The following is a 19,053-nucleotide window of genomic DNA, read 5'->3' as shown; positions in this document are numbered from 1 at the left end:
TTAGCTCTTATTCTTGTCATCATCGTGTTGCCTGCGCAGGGCTGGATGGCTGGGTGGCCGACGCTCTGTGCTTACTGTGCCTGTCGCATGGTGGCTTGGCTGAGGATGAGCTACTCCAGCTTTTGGACATGCTGGGCTACAGGAATCATTGCAAAGTGGCCACCTTGCACTGGGCTGCCTTCCGCAATGCCACCAAACAGTGGGTCCAGGAGAAGCCCAATGGCCTTCTGTATTTCTGGCACCAGTCCCTGAGAAGTGCAGTGGAGCACAAGCTTCTTGGTAAGTAAGGCTTGGGTCTGTGGAAATACTTGCTGGTTAAGGGGTTAAGGGAAAGCAGGAGCTACATACAGGGGAAGCCTTGTAGTTAGGATTTTTCCCATAGAAACAAATCCATAGACATGTATGAAAATGGTTATATGTTAGGGTTTGTACTTGATTATGAGTAACTGAGACCTGACTTCAATGGCTGGGGTTTGTTCTCTCCTATAATAGACTTCTGGGAACAGGCAGTCCTGAGCTGCTCTGTTGGCTCCACAGAGTCACCTAGGGCCCAGCTCCTTCTGTGTCCCTGATTCACTACACTGCGTGCATTCTCAAGGCCACCTCATTGGATGGCTGCTGGAGCTCCAGCCATCAGGAAGGAGGAAGGGAGGAAGGCCTTGCTGCTCTTTTAAGGAGCTTTTCTGGAAATTCCATACCAACATTTCCACTTAAGTGTCTTTGACTCAGAACTTCATTAGTTGGCTACAGCTAGATATGAGGGAAGCTGGGGGTGGAGGTTTCGACTTGGTGCATTGCTACCCCAAACCAAGGTGATGTTCTGATACTAACAAAGAAGAGGTAAATAGATTCTGTCTCTGTGCCAATTCTTTTCTTACTTTCTTTCTTTTTCTTTTTTTTCTTTTCTTTTCTTTTTTTTTTTTTTTGAGTCTCATTCTTGTTGCACAAGCTGGAGTGCAATGTTGTGATCTTGGCTCACTGCAACCTCTGCCTCGTGGGTTCAAGTGATTCTCCTGCCTCAGCCTCCTGAGTAGCTGGGATTACAGGCATGTGCCACCACTCCCGGCTAATTTTGTATTTTCACAAGAGTTGGGGTTTCTCCGTGTTGGTCAGGCTGGTCTCGATCTCCTGACCTCAGGTAATCCATCCGCCTTGGCCTCCCAAAGTGTTAGCATTACAGGCATGAGCCAACTTGCCCAGCCGCAAATTTTTAAATAAATGCGATACAAAAATCAACTGGTGATCTTGAATTATGTGGGCCTAAAGATCTCAGGCACCCTCAAGCAAGTCTGAGTTTCCTGAGACCCGTTCTAGTTTCACTGAATAGATATTTACTGAATGAATGTGCAGGTATGCCTGGCTGCTGGTTTTTTGGATCTGCTGTTTCTAGCAGCTTTCATCTCTATTGTTTTGAGACTCAGTACTAAACCTCAGCCTCCAGTATCTGCCTGGAATCAGGAGCTGGAGGGCTGAGCACAGGAGAGAAGGTGTGAGCTATCTGTACACAGCACCGTGGTCTCTGGAACATGAGTAGCCTCATCGCTCCCTGTCCCTGTCCTCATCTCATGCTCAGGTCTGCATGCTGTTTGGCAAACAGAACCCACCTTCCTTGCTTCTGGAAATCACCATGGCATCTTACTAGAAATGATTTCTTGGGGAGAGCAATGGCTTTGGAGTTGGACAGAACTGGCGTGACCTGACGCGAGGTGCTTACTTACCTCCCTAAGACTCAGTTTTTCACCTGCAATATAGGGATAACAGTATTTGCCTTGAGGGTATTAAAATGCTAATTCATGTAAGGTACAGGATCTGGCACTACAATAAGCACTAGTGGTGGCCATTTGAGCCAAATGCCAATATTTCTAGCCCGCCCTCCCCCTCCCACCATGGAAAACACTTCCTGGCCCCCCTTGTTGGGTGGGGCCTTGTGACTAAGTGGCCACTGGCAACATTCAAGATGGCGACTGCTCTGTCAGTTCCACAGGGAGGAGACCTGGATTGGAGTTCCCAGTCTCCAACCTGTGATGGTCGTAATAAACCTTTGCTCTTTTAAGCTACTGAGATTGGGGGTTGTCTATCAGTACAGCATAATCTAGCCCACCAATCTAGCACTACATAAACAGTGGCCATTTAGTCTATCATTGAGTGCTGCACTGTGTATGGAAAGATGATGCTGGGCTCAAACCATTCCTCACATCATATGTGTAGTTGGAGGAGCAATGGCGTTAAACCAGAAGATTGGATTGCTACTTCTGCAGTTACTGGTCATGTGCTGACCAGGGGTAAGTCACCTGTCTCTCTGATTTTGCCATATGGGAATGCATATCTATATCCTCCTCATGAGGTTATTTTAAATTAAATGCTGCGTTTTCTATGAAAATGTTTTCCATACTTTACGTATTGTGTTTAACTCTCTAGATCTTGAACCCAGGTACTATTTATGCCAGTTCTTTTTCTCCCTCATTCCCACCCCACTTTCCCGATTTATAACCACACACATAGTTTTGCCACACACAGTGGAGGAGAGGAGTTTTTTTTTTCTCTTGAGGGGCCTGTTAGGCACTGCACTTACTGTCTGGGCACATCTGCATACTTTAGACCAGGTAGCACGGGGTCTCTCCATATGGGTAGGTGACCTGGAAATCATGTAATGGAAATGAAGAATGGTTGTTTAAACAGTGAGTTCCTCTTTGGTTAGAGTTCTTACAAAGAGCTGGGCTTGGTATGCCACCTAGCTGTGTGTTCCATTATCTTGCAAGAAAAAGTGACAAGCAGAAAATTTAAAAATACTTCTATTTTAGTTTTCAAGGTTAGAGAACACCAGGATTTAGTTAAACAAATGCTTTTGTTTTTGAGAAGCTTATGTCTGGGCAGTATGATCTACTGGAACCATTTCTCTTTGGAAATGAAGATATAGTAATCCTGGCTCCAATATCAAATTTGCCATTTGTTTGCCAGCTACCCCTTGGCTCATATGAGATCCAGGCAATGGCTTAACTTCTCCAAAATGTACACTCTCAAATGTTCAAAAGTGCTTATTTAAGCAGTAACCATAGTGTATATTTAAAGTAGAAAAGTAGGTTGAAAATGTTTCCTTGGGGGAGGGGAAAGACTTAACATGGGAAATCAACATGCCCACAAACTTCTCTAATTCTAGGTCAGCAAGCGTAACTAGAACAAATTCTTTGGTAAATTCAGACTGATGTATGAGATACAATTTTTTTCCAGCTACCTTGACTTTTATTTCTCTAATTACAGCCACAGAGTTGTCATATTTTTGCTGTAGTATTTTCATGTACTAAAAAGTCAGAGGCGTTAAACTGTAATTGATGTTTAAATAGGTGTAATCGCTCCTGTCAGAGAAAGCAGTCCATGTTCATTTCAGAGCCCAATGAATCACAAGAAAACATATTTTCACCAAGTGTTGATCAGATACTTCCAGCGGCAAACCTCTTTCTGGAGAGTGTATCAAGAATTGCCATGGCATATGAAAATGAGTGGATGCTTGCGGGGGTTGTGCGGCTTTCTCTCAAGCCCTAGGTAAGTCTTGCCATTTTTATATCATTGTATTTAGGCAGATTTAGCTTTCTCTTTTACCGGTGCTATGTTTAGATACCCATGGTTCCCTTGAACAAGTTGTATCATTCATTTATCCATTCAACCACCCATTCATTCATTCAGATGGAACTGTCCTCTGGCAGCAACTTCTGTGGTTGCTGGGTCTCCAGGGTTACTCCCCTTGGTCTATCAGGCTCTGCAATGTTCATTTCTCCTCTTCACTCTATATGGAGTCCTCTCAAAGTTAAGTGGCATTCCAGAGAGAGGAGGGCAAGGATGAGAGCTGGAAAAGGGTAAAAGATTGGGCAAGCTTTGCTAGACCCTGCTATCTGCTTCCTTTCCATTCCCTTCTTTTCCCTACACTACTTTCCCTTCCTTCTTCCTCCCTCCCTCCCTCCCACCCACCTCCCTTCCCTTCCTTGTCTCTTTCTTCTTTTCCTATTACTCATTAATTCAGCAAACATCTATTTATGACCGATCCTGTCTCCCACAACCTGCTAGGCCCTGAGGGTGCAGAAGTGAACAGATACAGCTCTAAGCCTGTAGGTGCTTTCCATCTAGTGGGGGAAGATGTGGAGCCAGAGAAATACTATACATGGTGGTAATGCCTCACTAGAGCAATGACGCAACGAACTGTTGCAAGCACAGAAGAGGGAGGGCCTGGTGCTCTGCCTGGTAGACCCAGGGAGCCTTCTCAGAGGAGGGGGTTTCCTGGGTGGATCAGGAGAATTGGCTTTGACTGCTGAAGAGTGAAAGGCTCATATTTATCTGGTGACCTCCAAAAGATATGTTAGGTACAATGTTTATGAACAGGCTACTGAAATATGGTAAATAGAAGAGCTTCCTTTAAGGCCTGAAATACTAAAATTATATCTATTAATATATTGTGTCACAAGTATCACAGACTTTATATCAAAAATCCAAAGCCCGGGCTTCTGGACAAGGCTGCACCTCATTCACTTCTGGAATGTATTACTGGAGGCCGGCTATGATGTCTCTGAGGCCTACTTACTCTCAGCGGCCAAGATTAAAGCAGATCAGTGCCATACAATGAGGAAGAGCTGTATACTCTCAGGTATGTGAGTCGCAATCTTTCAGTAGTCCATTTTGCTGGCATATAGAGTGGCCAAAGTTATGATTCTCCTGTTTCCTCACATAATTCTGATCAGTCCAACAGACCTCCCTGATTATTCCTTTCTACAACGGAAGCCAACAAGTTTTGAAGACAAGAAATCAGGAAAAAGTGTTATTTTTGAAATGGCTTCTCTTTATCTGCTTGCAGTGACTTTTTTTTTTCTTTTTCTTTTTCTTTTTTCTTTTTTTTTTTTGAGATGGAATCTCACTCTGACGTCAGGCTGGAGTACAATGGCGAGATCTCAGCTCACTGCAACCTCTGCCTCCCAGGTACAAGTGATTCTCCTGCCTCATCCTCCCAAGTAGCTGGGACTACAGGCACATGCCACCACGCCCGCCTAATTTTTGTATTTTTAGTAGAGATGGGGTTTCACCATGTTGGCCAGGATGGTCTTGATCTCTTGACCTCATGATCCACCTGCCTCAGCCTCCCAAAGTGCTGGGATTACAGGCGTGAGCCACTGCACCAGGCCACAATGACTTTTTTAGGGGTTTGTCCTTAACATTCTTTCTGTCTCTCCACTTTTTCGTGGCTTCAACCACAGCCTTGGCACCTTCTGTCTTTCCAGCTTGAACCTCTTTTTGGAGTACCAGGTACATCCCCTCTTTTATGAGAGCTAGTAAGAGTATTATTGCTTGATTAACAACTTTCCTGAGTGAGCAGTTAACACTTCAAATTAAATAGGTGAAAACCTACATTATTTCAGGATTTTCTCTCCCAAATTGTTTTTCCCACGATCCCTCTGCCTGCTGATGGTAGCAGCAACTTTTTCCATCACTCAGTATTGAAAACAGTACTTCAAGGTGTCCTCAATCAAAATGAGGACAGCTATTCTTTGACCTTCCGCTTTACTGGCTTGGGTTTGGACAGCACTTTGGTTAATATTTCTTCCCTTTGTTCTCCATAAGCAAGCCCCTTTGCCTGCCCTCTCTCCTCTCACTGTCTTTCATCCTGCATTTCCTGGCTTATTAAACAGAATAATAGCCCTCATTCATTCTTTCAACAAGTATTAACTCAGCACCTTCCCTGGACCATGAACTCATGGAGTCACTGACACAGCAATGAACAAGGCAATGAAATCCTTCCGGCTTTACAGTTCAGTGATCAGAACAGATTTTGAGCATTTGTTATATACCTGGCTTTGAGTTAAGTACTTTATATATGTCATTTTGTTTAATTCTCATAAAATTGCTATAATACTAGTAATATCTTGATTGAAATTAAGGAAACTGAGTCTCAGACAGGTAAGTTGCTTGAGGTCTCCCAGATAGTTAGGAATAGATTTGGGCTTTACCACATTTGTACCCCTTTTGATCCTTAAACATGTAGACTTTGCCTTGATCCTTATTGTCGTGTATGATTTAATTTCGGAATTTGTCTGACCCAGCAATCATCCACGTGGAAGAACCCAGGCAATCCTCATGAGGATACATGCGTGTGGAATGCAGCCAGGATCTGTCTGGACATGGATCTATCTGGAAGTGTGTCAGTGCTTAGGGATGCGGGGCAGGGGAGTGGAAGGAAGGGTGCGGGAGGGGATGGTTCTGTTTGTCACAGAAAGCTGAACAGTAACCAGAGGAAGACTAAACCTCCAACAGGGGTAAAGGTCCTTCCAGATAATGCCACAATTGCTTATCATAGCATGGTTGTTATGGTGATGGAAGGGGCTAGGGGCTGAGAGTTGAAACTGGGAGGAAATCACCTAATATTTCAGTGTGTAAAGATTTCCTGGATGTAAATGAGCCGAGTTAGAATTAGGTGGGGAACATCGTATAGCTCTCCTGGTGATTCTGTAAACGTGGTGTAACCGGTATCAATATCTAAGATCCTGCTGGTTCGTGTCTGTGTTACTCTGGACCCCCAGGGGCCTCTCAGCAGGGAGTCCTGACCTCCATAATTGCCTCTGACATACATCAGATTCAATCATGGCCAAGTCCTGTAGAATTTACTTCCATGAAGCCTCTGGCATCCATTCGCTCATCTCTGCCAGGGCCTCCTTTTGTCTGTCTGAACCAGTTTCATAAAGCAAGGCTGTGATCCAGCCTCTCTACTTATTGTAGCTGTTCACTGTCTTACCTTACCTCCAACCCTGGCTGGGAGAGTCAGCCCATGACCATTTGGGGGAGCTCTCCCCAAAGTCCTTCCAGGACTGTATGGGCTTACTTTTCTCTCTTTGTGAGTTGCTGAAAGTAGAAGTCACAAGGTTAAGTACTTATCACCAAAGCAATAGAGAAATTGGTTAGATTCATCAGAACAAGATTTAATTACAGCAGGAATCTCATATCATAGCCATAGGAGGTATTACAGTGGTCTGGTCAGCTGTCTGGGCCTCCCCAGACATGTTTTCTTATCATGATTATGTAGCCACACACAGCCCTGAATCAATTCGCCCTCCTGGGGTGCTGCTGGAGGTAAGACCCTTAACTGGACTATTTTTTTTCCAAAGAATTCTGGGAGAAATCCTGTTTTATAGTGTGCCATCCTGGGAGCTGCCTGCCAGTTCAACCCTGCCCTCCTTTTATAATAAAGAGGTCTGGGCAAATGCTGACGTTCCTCCAGATTAATTTGACATTGCTAACTGAGGGCCTGCTTGTGCCATATGTGGTGTTAGATGCCAAGGATATAGCAATGATAAGACAGACACGGATCTTGCTTAAGGCAGCTTATGGTCAGGTGTAAATGACAGATATTAAAAAGCAATTTGGCCCGAGAGGAGACGTTCAAAGTGGTGGTGGCACGGAACATAGAGCAGGGAGGTGTCTCCTTGTCTTGAATCTGACAAAGTGACAAGGGGAAAGAATTCCAGGGAGAGGTTGAAGATCCAGAGTTGAGAGAGAGCGTAGTGAGTCTGAAGAACTGAAGAGTTCAGCATGGCTACAAGAGAGGGTAGACAGTGAAGGCGAGCCCTGAGGCTGCAGAGGCAGGCAGGAGCCCAAGTACCAAGGTCATGCTAAGGAGTCAGCCTTTATCCAAACAGCTGTGGGCGGCCATCAGGGATTTAAGCAAGATGGTAACCAGTTTGGTTTTAAAAGGTCACCTTGGGTGTTGTGTAAAGAATGAAACAGAAAGAGACAAGTGTGGTGTCACGAAGAGCTGCTGGTGGTAATAACCCAAATGGCTGGCAATGTTGGCTTAGAAGGTGGGGTGGAAAGTTTGAAAATAGAATCCACAGGATGCAATCATCAACTGGGTGCAAAAAAATGGAGGAGTCAGAGATGACTCCGACAGCTCTGACTTGAATGACCGGGTAGATGACACGGCCATGGGCCAAACAGGACACACTCCCAAAGGAGGGGGTTGTGGGGACAGAACCCGTGTGGAGTTTGGAGTCACTGTAGAAAGCCAGGAGGGGGTAATCACTGGGCTCAGAGAAAAAGAGCCAGGCCAGAGGCGCATACCTGTTTTGGGATGGAAGCCAGGAGAGGGAAGGAGATTGTCAAGGAAGGGGAGAAGAGAAGTGGGCCTGGGAGAAAACTCCAAGGGCTGAGCAGGGAGAAGGAAACAGCAAGGGGAAGAAGGAGGGGTTAGAGAGGCAGGAAGAAAACTGGGACTGAGAGTTCGAAATTCCTCCAAGGGAGGATGGATGTCAACTAAATTAATTTAATTAAATATCTTCAGATTCCATTTTGAGTTACCATCTTCTCTATGCTGTGTTGAAGCCCTACTCTGATACTTGAGATTTTTAGTAAAAGTCAGTTACAAACAAATGGTTTGGAGAAAATAAAGGGGAATCCATTGTGTTCTACATTTGAAGACCGTGGATCAGAGAGGGGACAGCAAGCAGCCTCAGGAAGTGCAAACCCAGCTGGGACTTGGGGGCCCAGGTGCGGGCAGGAGTTTAGAGTCCAGAGCATCAGGTAGAGTCAGGCATCACCACTGAAGCCAGACAGATGGGGAAGGGGATGTCGGACAAAAACTCCTTTCCCCCAAACCCACCAGTGGGAAGAAGAGGCTTGAGGAGGGGAGGGCCAGATCCCGCTATTGGGTGAAGAACTTTCCAGGTAGGCATACTTCAAAGTAGAAAGGGAGCTCCAATTCCTGGGGTCTGTGGGAGCATCCTCCCAACCACAGTGCCTAGCCTCACTTCCCATGCAGGAAATGACTAAGGATTCCCTTTTAGGGTCTCATTCTTCATTATCCCCTGCTGCTTTGAGAGATAAATACGCTACTTATACTTTTGACTGCTGCCTGCTTCTGGAAAGTTCTTTAAAATCCCAGAGTTTTCTGAGGGTGCCTCAGTCTCATTAGTTGGCTGGGGGACTGGAAGGGTGTCTCATGTCTCTCCCGTTCCTCGCTCCTCATTGCTGCTGCTGGGGGTGCTGCTGGAGGTAAGACCCTTAACTGGACTTTTTTTTTTTTTTTCAAATAATTCTAGGAGAAATCCTGTTTTATAGTGTGCCATCCTGGGAGCTGCCTGCCAGTTCAACCCTGCCCTCCTTTTATAATAAAGAGGTCTGGGCAAATGCTGACATTCCTCTCTCCTAGTTCTTCCCTCTGGACCGTGAAGTTTGGCTCCCTCTGGTGGTTTAAGGATAACAAACATAACAGATTGATGGGAAATGATGTGCAGTTTGGAGTCTTGAACTTGTATCTCCTTGGGTGCTTCTTGCCCAGTCTACTTGGCGCCTAGGTTTGTCCTTCCTTGCGGCACTCATCTAGGGAAGTTGCATCTCTGATTGATGACCGGTAGAGAGGGCTTTGAGCCTAGAAGACAGCTTCTAGGCTTGGGTTAGTTTTTGTAGATTTCCTGTGGCACGATACTCTTGTTTTTGGTGGGAGCCCTGGGCCACATCAAGGTGAAGAAAATCCAATTCTAGCTGAAGTTGCATTTCTGGACTGTGTCAAAGACTAGGAGAGACAGACTGGGAGCAGATATGGCATGTGCAAGCAAGTGATGGAGGTGCTCAGAGACATGATGCCTATGTATCCAACTGCCTATATAAGTCTGCACTTGGATATGGTCTCCAAAACATCTGAGACCTAACATGTCTAAAACTGAACTCATGAACATCCTTCCAAAATCAGGTTCTTTCCCAGGAACTGTCTCTGAAATTCCCACCTTGGAGTCATCCTAGACACCTTCCTCTCCTTTACCTCCTCCCCAAATCTATTTCATCAATGAGCCCTGACATTTTTTACTTCCTGTTTTTCAAACTTATTCACTTCTCCATCTCTGCCACCACTGTCCTTCTCTAAGCTATCACCAGGGCAGCCATATACCGTTGTGAAGATTACTAATATGCATTTAAGGTTCCTCTATGTCTTTTCATGGTTTAGACTTCATTTATTTTTATTGTTGAATAATATTCCATTATATGGATTTACCATGGTTTGTTTATTCTTCACTTGTTGAAGGATATTTTGAATAATTTCAGTTATTGGTGATTGTGAATAAATCTGCTATTAACATTTACATGCAAGTTTTTGTGTGTCCACAAGTTTTCAAATCAATTGGGTAAATATCTGGGAGTACAATTGTTGGATCGTATAGTAAGAATATACTTGTTTTGTAAGAAACTGTCAAATTGTCTTTCACAATAGCTGCAAAATTTTACATTTTCACCAGCAATGAATGAGAGTTCCTATTGCTCTGCATCCTCATCAGCATTTGGTTTTGTCAGTTTTTTGAATTTGGGCCATTCTAATAGGTGTATAGTGGTATCTAATACTGGTTTAATATGCAATTGCCTAGTAACAAATGATGTTGAGCATCTTTACGTATACTTACTTGCTACCTGTACATCTCCTTTGGTGAATTGTCTGTTCAAATCTGTTTACCATTTTAAAATAAACTTTAAGTTCAGAGGTACATGCGCAGGTTTGTTATATACGTAAATTGCATGTCATGGGGGTTTGGTGTACAGATTATTTCACCCCCCAGATAATAAGCATAGTACTTAATAGGTAGTTTTTTGATCTTCACCCTCCTCCCACACTCCAGCCTCAAGTAGGCCCCAATATCTGTTGTTTGTTGCATGTGCATTCATTGTGTGCATATGTACTCAATGTTTAGCTCCCACTTATAAGTGAGAACATGCAGTATTTGGTTTTCTGTTGCTGTGTTAGTTTGCTTAGCGTAATGAACTCCAGTTCCATCCATGTTCCTGCAAAGGACATGATCTTGTTCTTTTTCTATGGCTGCATTGTATTCCAAAGTGTATATATACCATATTTTCTTTTTCTTTTTGAGACAGCGTCTTGCTCTGTCACCCAGGCTGGAGTGCAGTGGCATGATCTTGGCTCACTGGAACCTCCCCCTCCTGAGTTCAAGTGATTCTCATGCCTCAGCCTCCTGAGTAGCTGGGACTATAGGTATGCACCACCACACTCAGCTAATTTTTGTATTTTTAGTAGAGATGAGATTTTGCCATGTTGGCCAGGGTGGTCTCGAATTCCTGACCTCAAGTGACCCACCTGCCTTAGCCTCACAGAGTGCTGCGATTACAGGGATGAGTCACTGTGTCCAGACCCATATTTTCTTTATCTAGCCTACCACTGATGGGCATTTAGGTTGATTTCATGTCTTTGCTATTACGAATAGTGCTGCAGTGAACATACGTGTGCATGTGTCTTTATATAGAATGATTTATATTCCTTTGGGATATACTCAATAATGGGATTGCTGGGCCAAATGGTAATTCTAAGTTCTTTGAGAAATTGCCAAACTGCTTTCCACGATGGCTGAACTAATATGCACTCCCACCAGCAATGTATGAGCCTTCCCTTTTCTCTGCAACCTTGCCACCATCTGTTATTTTTTGACTTTTGTAGCCATTCTGACTGGTGTAAGATGATATCTCATTGTGGTTTTGATTTGCATTTCTCTAGTGATTAATGATGATGAGCATTCTTTCATATGTTTGTTAGCTGCATGTATGTCTTCTTTTGAAAAGTGTCTGTGCAGGTCCTTTGCTCACTTTTTTTTTTTGTTATTATACTTTATGTTCTAGGGCACATGTGCACAACGTGCAGGTTTGTACCTATGTATACATGTGCCATGTTGGTGTGCTGCACCCATTAACTTGTCATTTACATTAGGTATATCTCCTAATGCTATCCCTCCCCCCTCCTCCCACCCCACAACAGGCCCTGGTGTGTGATGTTCCCCTTCCTGTGTCCAAGTGATCTCATTGTTCAATTCCCACCTATGAGTGAGAACACGCGGTGTTTGGTTTTCTGTTCTTGCGATAGTTTGCTGAGAATGATGGTTTCCAGCTGCATCCATGTCCCTACAAAGGACACGAACTCATCCTTTTTTATGGCTGCATAGTATTCAATGGTATATATGTGCCACATTTTCTTAATCCAGTCTGTCATTGATGGACATCTGGGTTGGTTCCAAGTCTTTGCTATTGTGAATAGTGCCACAATAAACATATGTGTGCGTGTGTCTTTACAGCAGCATGATTTAGAATCCTTTGGGTATATACCCAGTAATGGGATGGCTGGGTCAAATGGTATTTCTAGTTCTAGATCCTTGAGGAATCGCCAAACTCTCTTCCACGATGGTTGAACTAGTTTACAGTCCCACCAACAGTGTAAAAGTGTTCCTATTTCTCCACATCCTCTCCAGCACCTGTTGTTTCCTGACTTTTTAATGATCACCATTCTAACTGATGTGAGATAGTATCTCATTGTGGTTTTGATTTGCATTTCTCTGATGGCTAGTAATGATGAACATTTTTTCATGTGTCTGTTGGCTATATAAATGTCTTCTTTTGAGAAATGTCTGTTCATTTCCTTTGCCCACTTTTTGATGGGCTTGTTTGTTTTTTTCTTGTATATTTGGTTGAGTTCTTTGTAGGTTCTGGATATTAGCCCTTTGTCAGATCAGTAGATTGCAAAAATTTTCTCTCATTCTGTAGGTTGTCTGTTCCCTCTGATGGTAGTTTCTTTTGCTGTGCAGAAGCTCTTTAGTTTAAGTAGATCACATATGTCAATTTTGGCTTTTGTTGCCATTGTTTTTGGTGTTTTAGACATGAAGTCCTTGCGCATGCCTATGTCCTGAATGGTATTGCCTAGGTTTTCTTCTAGGGTTTTTATGGTTTTAGGTCTAACATTTAAGTCTCTAATCCATCTTGAATTAATTTTTGTGTAAGGAGTAAGGAAGGGTTCTAGTTTCAGCTTTCTACTTATGGCTAGCCAGTTTTCCCAGCACCATTTATTAAATAGGGAATCCTTTCCCCATTTCTTGTTTTTGTCAGGTTTGTCAAAGATCAGATGGCTGTAGATGTGTGGTATTATTTCTGAGGGCTCTGTTCTGTACCATTGGTCTATATCTCTGTTTTGGTACCAGTACCATGCTGTTTTGGTTACCGTAGCCTTGTGGTATAGTTTGAAGTCAGGTAGCGTGATGCCTCCAGCTTTGTTCTTTTGACTTAGGATTGTCTTGGCAATGTGGGCTCTTTTTTAGTTCCATATGAACTTTAAAGTAGTTTTTTTCCCCCAATTCTGTGAAGAAAGCCATTGGTAGCTTAATGGGGATGGCACTGAATCTATAAATTACCTTGGGCAGCATGGCCATTTTCATGATATTGATTCTTCCTATCCATGAGCATGGAATATTCTTCCATTTGTTTGTGTCCTCTTTTATTTCATTGAGTAGTGGTTTGTAGTTCTCCTTGAAGAGGTCTTTCACATCCCTTGAAAGTTGGATTCCTAGGTATTTTATTCTCTTTGAAGCAATTGTGAATGGGAGTTCATTCATGATTTGGCTCTCTGTTTGTCTGTTATTGGTGTATAAGAATGCTTGTGATTTTTGCACATTGATTTTGTATCCTGAGACTTTGCTGAGGTTGCTTATCAGCTTAAGGAGATTTTGGGCTGAGATGATGGGGTTTTCTAAAATACAATGATGTCATCTGCAAACAGGGACAATTTGACTTCTTTTCCTAATTGAATACCCTTTATTTCTTTCTCTTGCCTGATTGCGCTGGCCAGAACTTCCAACACTATGTCGAATAGGAGTGGTGAGAGAGGGCATCCCTGTCTCGTGCCAGTTTTTAAGGGGAATGCTTCCAGTTTTTCCCGTTCCATATGATATTGCTTTCCCCACTTTTTAATGGGGTTGTTTGTTTTTTGCTTGTTAATTTGCTTAAGTGCCATATAGATTCTGGATATTGGACCTTTGTCAGATGCATAGTTTGCAAATATTTTCTCTTATTCTGTATGTTGTCTCTTTATTCCGTTGATAGTTTCTTTTGCTGTGTAAGAGATCTTTAGTTTAATTAGTTCCCACTGTCAATTTTTGTTTTTGTTACAATTGCTGTGGGGTCTTCACCATGAAATCTTTGCCAGAGCCTATGTCCAGAATGGTATTTCCTAGGTTATCTTCTAGGGCTTTTATAGTTTTAGGTTTTACTTTTAAGTCTTTAATCCATCTTGAGTTGATTTTTGTGTATGGCATAAGGAAGGCGTCCAGTTTCAGTCTTCTGCATATGGCTAGCTAGTTATCCCAATGCCATTTATTGAATAGGGAATCCTTTTCCCATTGCATGTTTTTGTCAACTTTGTCGAAGATCAGATGGTGGTAGGTGTGTGGCTTTATTTCTGGGCTCTCTATTCTGTTCTGTTGGTTGATGTGTCTATTTTTTACACGAATACCATGCTATCTTTATTAGTGTAGCTATGTAGTAAGTTTTGAAGTTGGATAGTAGTCACGTTTTAATTTTGTTTGTTTTCAGTACTGTGCTGGCTATTGTAGTGGATAGAATTGTGTCTTCCAAAAAAGATATTTTCAATTCCTAACCTCCTTATTTAACCTTATTTGGAACCTAACCTTATTTGGAAATAGGGTATTTTCATATCTAATCAAGTTAAGATTAAATCATACTGGGTCATGATGGTCCCTAATCCAATAACTAGAGTCCTTATAAGGGAGGGAATTTTGGACATCGGCACACAGAGAAAAGAACACCACATTAAAACAAGGGTAGAGATTGGAGTAATGCGTCTCCAAGCCAAGGAACCAAAGATTTCGCAGAGTCACCAGAAGCTGGAGAAAGGCAAGGAAGGATTCTTCCCTGAAGCCTTCAGAGAGAGCATGGCCTTGCTAATATCTTGGTTTTGGACTTCTAGCCTTCAGGACTGTAAGAGAATAATCTGTTATTTTAAGCCACCCTGTTTGTGGTAATTTCTTGTAGCAGTCCTAGGGAGCTAACATAGCTATTAGGGGTCTTTTGCCTTTTCGTATAGACATTAGAATTAATTTGTCATATTTACATAATAGCTTGCTGGGATTTTGATTGGAAGTGCATTGAATCTACAGGTCAAGTGCAGAATTGTCATCTTAACAATATTGAGTGTTCCAATCCATTACCATGGAATACTTATTCATTTATTTAGATCTTCTTTGGCTTCTTTCATTACAGTTTTGTGGTTTTCTGCATATAGATTCTAAATTTGTTAGATTTATACCCATTTTATTTTCTTTTGGTGCTATTACAAATTGCATTGTGTTTTTAATTTCTAATTCCAGTGTTTATTGCTGGTGTATTGGAAAGCAATTGACTTGTGTGTTAACCTTGAATCTTGCAACCCTACTATAAATTACTTGTTATTTCCAGAAGTTGTTGATTCTTTGGGATTTTCTACATAAACAATTACAGCATTTGTGAACAAAGACAGTTTTATTTCTTCCTTCTCACTATGTATACCTTTTATTTCATTTTCTTGTCTTACTGCACTAGGTAGGACTCCTAGTATGATCTTAAATAGGAGTGGTGAGAAGGGATATCCCTTTCACTGGCATGTCTCTAGTGAGCCCATGCCACCATTATTATCTCTTACCTGGCCTATTGTAATAGCCTACTTACTGGTCTTCCCACTTTAGTTTTTGTTCCTGTAAAGTGTATTGTCTGTACAATAGCCAGAATTAGGGCTTAAGAATATAGACCAAATCTGGCCGGGCGCGGTGGCTCACGCCTGTAATCCCAGCACTTTGGGAGGCCGAGACGGGCGGATCACGAGATCAGGAGATCGAGACCACCCTGGCTAACATGGTGAAACCCCGTCTCTACTAAAAATACAAAAATTAGCCCGGCGCGGTGGCGGGCGCCTGTAATCCCAGCTACACGGGAGGCTGAGGCAGGAGAATGGCCTGAACCTGGGAGGCGGAGCTTGCAGTGAGTGGAGATCGCACCACTGCACTCCAGCCTGGGCAACAGAGCGAGCCTCCGTCTCAAAAAAACAAAAAAACAAAAAAAAAAAGAATATAGACCAAATCATATCACTTCCCAGATTAAGGCCACTCCAATGGGCTGCTGTTGTACTTACGATACAATTTAATTTTTCAGCCTAAACTACAATACCTTATATAATCTGGCCCCTGCATGCCTGGGTAATATCATCTTTTAAGATTCTTTGTCTTGACCTGTAGATGCCAGCCACATGGGCCTTCTTTTTGTCCTTCAAGTACATTTCCCTTTGGGCCTTGGCACCCACTGTTCCTTCTGCCAAAAATGCTCTTTTTGTTATTGATATTTATAGCACCATTTTTTTCTGGTTATTCAGATCTGAGCTGAAGCATGACTTTCTCACAGTGGCTTCCTCAGTATAATGTTACATTTAGCCATTCTTGATCATGCTAATGTATCTTAATTTTTTTGTGTAACTTTTACTGCTACCTGACATTGTCTTCTTTACTTAAAACAAAAACAAAAACAAAAACAAAAACAACTCTGCTCCTCCTTCCCTGCCTGTAGGCCTTCCAGCCACTGGCAAGCAGGTCCTTGAGAGTGGGACCCTTCATCTTGGGTTTATTGCCGTGTCTCCTGTGTCTGGAGCAGCACTGGGCATGGGGTGGGTGCTGACTGGCATCTTTTTATATCTCTATCCTTCTCTTGAATCAAATGTCCTTATTGTCTCTACTCTTCAGTCTCCTCCTCTCAATTTTCTAGACTCCACACTTTTTCCTGCCCTAGAGCCTTTGGACATGCTGTTTCTCTGCCCAGAATTTCCCACATTCTCCCTCACCATTTTGCTTCAGAACCTTCTGTTCTTTCTTTAATGCGCAGTTGAATTGTCACTTTTCTGGAGAAACCTTCCCCAGTTTATTTTACCATCTCATTCATGATTATTTTCATAGGTTTAATTTTGCATCTACTTGTATGATTATGAGATGGTCTGTCTTCCTTACTATTTTGACAACCCAAAAGGCAGGGCCTGGGTCTGCCTGGACTCCTCCTTTACCTACTCCCCCCAGGACTCTGCCTGGTCCATGGCAAGTGCCCATGGTGCTCAGGAAATGATTGCTGGAGAAACGAGTTCACTGAAGAAGAAGTACCAGATTCTGTTGGTTCTAAGATGCATACTTTCTCAAACTAAATATTTCTGAAATAAGGATGCATCTTGCAATTGAGGCACGTCAGAGTCGATGAAAAACAGTATAAATTGTTAATAAATATGTTAAAATATTCTGTTTCACTAGTAATCAAATAAATGCAAATTAAAACAATAGTAGGGGCTGAGCACAGTGGCTCACATCTGTAATCCTAGCACTTTGAGAGGCCCAGGAGGGTGGATTCCCTGAGCTCAGGAGTTCGAGACTGGTCCAGGCAATAGGGTGAAACCCTGTCTGTACAAAAATACAAACAATTAGCTGGGCATGGTGCTATGCACCTATAGTCCCAGGTACTCAGAAGTCTGAGGCAGGAGAATTGCTTGAACCTGGGAGGCGGATGTTGCAGTGAGCTGAGATGGTGCCACTGCACTCCAGACTGGGCAACAGAGCAAGACTCTGTCTCCAAAAAAAAAAAAAAAAAAAGCCAACAACAAAAATCTAACAACAATAGGATGCTGTTTTTTCAGATACCAAATTGGCAATAATTTTTTTGCAAGGATTTTTATAAACAATAATAATATTGGCAAAGATGTGAGAAAATAGGTACTTTTACATGATACAGGTGAGAATGTATATTGGGGCAATCTTTCTGGGGAGTAATTTGGCAATATATATCAAAGCCTTAAAAATATGAGTCTACTGTGATTTTCAATTTCTAAAAATTGTTCCAAGGAAATAATCAGGGGTGTTGACAAAGATTTCTGTGAATAATTCTCAATTAGGTAGCATCTTATAATAGTGAAAAATTGGCCGGCGCAGTGGCTCATGCCTGTAATCCCAGCACTTTGGGAGGCCAAGGTGGGTGGATCACTAGGTCAGGAGATCGAGACCATCCTGGCTAACATGGTGAAACCCCATCTCTACTAAAAATATAAAAATAATTAGCCAGGTGTGGTGGTGGGCGCCAGCTACTAGGGAGGCTGAGGCAGGAGAATGGCATGAATCTGGGAGGCAGAGCTTCCAGTGAGCCAGGATCGTGCCACTGCACTCCAGCCTGGGCGACAGAGCGAGACTCCATCTCAAAAAAAAAAAGTGAAAAATTGACTAATAATGATCAGTAAATGAAATAAAATCTGGTCTTAAATATGTATGCTCTCAAAGAATATTTAAGGATATGGAAAATTGTTCACATTATATTTTTGATAGATTTTAAGTTCCATGAGAGCAGAAATGATTGATTGTGTTATATTTGATATATATATGCCCAATATCTAGCACATTCACATTAGGTGTAGGATGATCCCAATTTTAATTTTAAAAAAGTGTATATGTGTGTGTGTGTGTTTGTGTTATATGGTACACCCAAAAGATTAGAAGTCATATAGCAGCAATATCTTAACAGAGATTATCTTTGGTGCAATTATGGGTTTTTTAATTTCTTAGTTGTAGTTTTCCGTATTTTCTAAGTTTTCTATAATATACATATATTAGTTTTATAATGAGAAAAATTATGTTTGTCTTCTCAGACTCTACATTGGTGCTAAGTTAGTGAATGTGAGCGTGTGGTAGGGTAGGAGGAAGGGTTTATGAATAAGGGGTTCTTAAAGCACAGGAGATTGTTGAATTGAATATTAAATGCAGTGACGGACATCATCCATTTCAACCTGAGCCCTTGTCAGGAATCTGGAAGCAAAGTCTTCCTGGATGTGCAGAAGCCTCACCCTGGGCAGGAGCCCATCCCTGCACTGTTTGTCCAGACATCCTTGTTTGCCTGCTCCAAGCAGCGTCTCCTGACTCTGAGGCTCCCTGTCTCTTGCTTCTTCCTGTGAGTTCTCATTCCCACCCCAGGCCCCATTGCTTGAACTGCCACTTTGCACAAACATCTTGGACTCTGGCCTTCAGCATTCTCTCTCCCTTCTCTGTGTTTTAGTTTTTGCTTTTTGACTTGAAGCACCATAGCTCCAGCCTCCCTACAAAGCTGAGGGTTGTGGAATGTGATCCATGGAAAAACAGGCAGAAAGAAAGCAGGAGAATATTCAAGGCTGAGGTGACTTCAATGTGAGCAAAGGAATGGATGAAG

The 19,053-nt window shown here is 42.5% G+C and overlaps 1 protein-coding gene across 1 annotated transcript in view; it reads left to right on the top strand.

The window, feature by feature from the left end:
* LOC112634741 (putative tetratricopeptide repeat protein 41) overlaps positions 1–19,053 on the top strand; it is a 91,751-nt gene that overhangs the window by 44,909 nt on the left and 27,789 nt on the right. Inside the window, exons 7-9 of the mRNA XM_025402500.1 lie at positions 40–279; positions 3,342–3,540; positions 4,455–4,633. Of these exons, the coding sequence (XP_025258285.1) occupies positions 40–279; positions 3,342–3,540; positions 4,455–4,633 (618 nt within the window). The remainder of the gene's footprint in view (positions 1–39; positions 280–3,341; positions 3,541–4,454; positions 4,634–19,053) is intronic.

The sequence above is a fragment of the Theropithecus gelada genome, chromosome 11 (assembly GCF_003255815.1).
Source record: "Theropithecus gelada isolate Dixy chromosome 11, Tgel_1.0, whole genome shotgun sequence".
NCBI lineage: Eukaryota > Metazoa > Chordata > Mammalia > Primates > Cercopithecidae > Theropithecus > Theropithecus gelada.
This window is presented reverse-complemented; position numbering and strand designations above follow the sequence as displayed.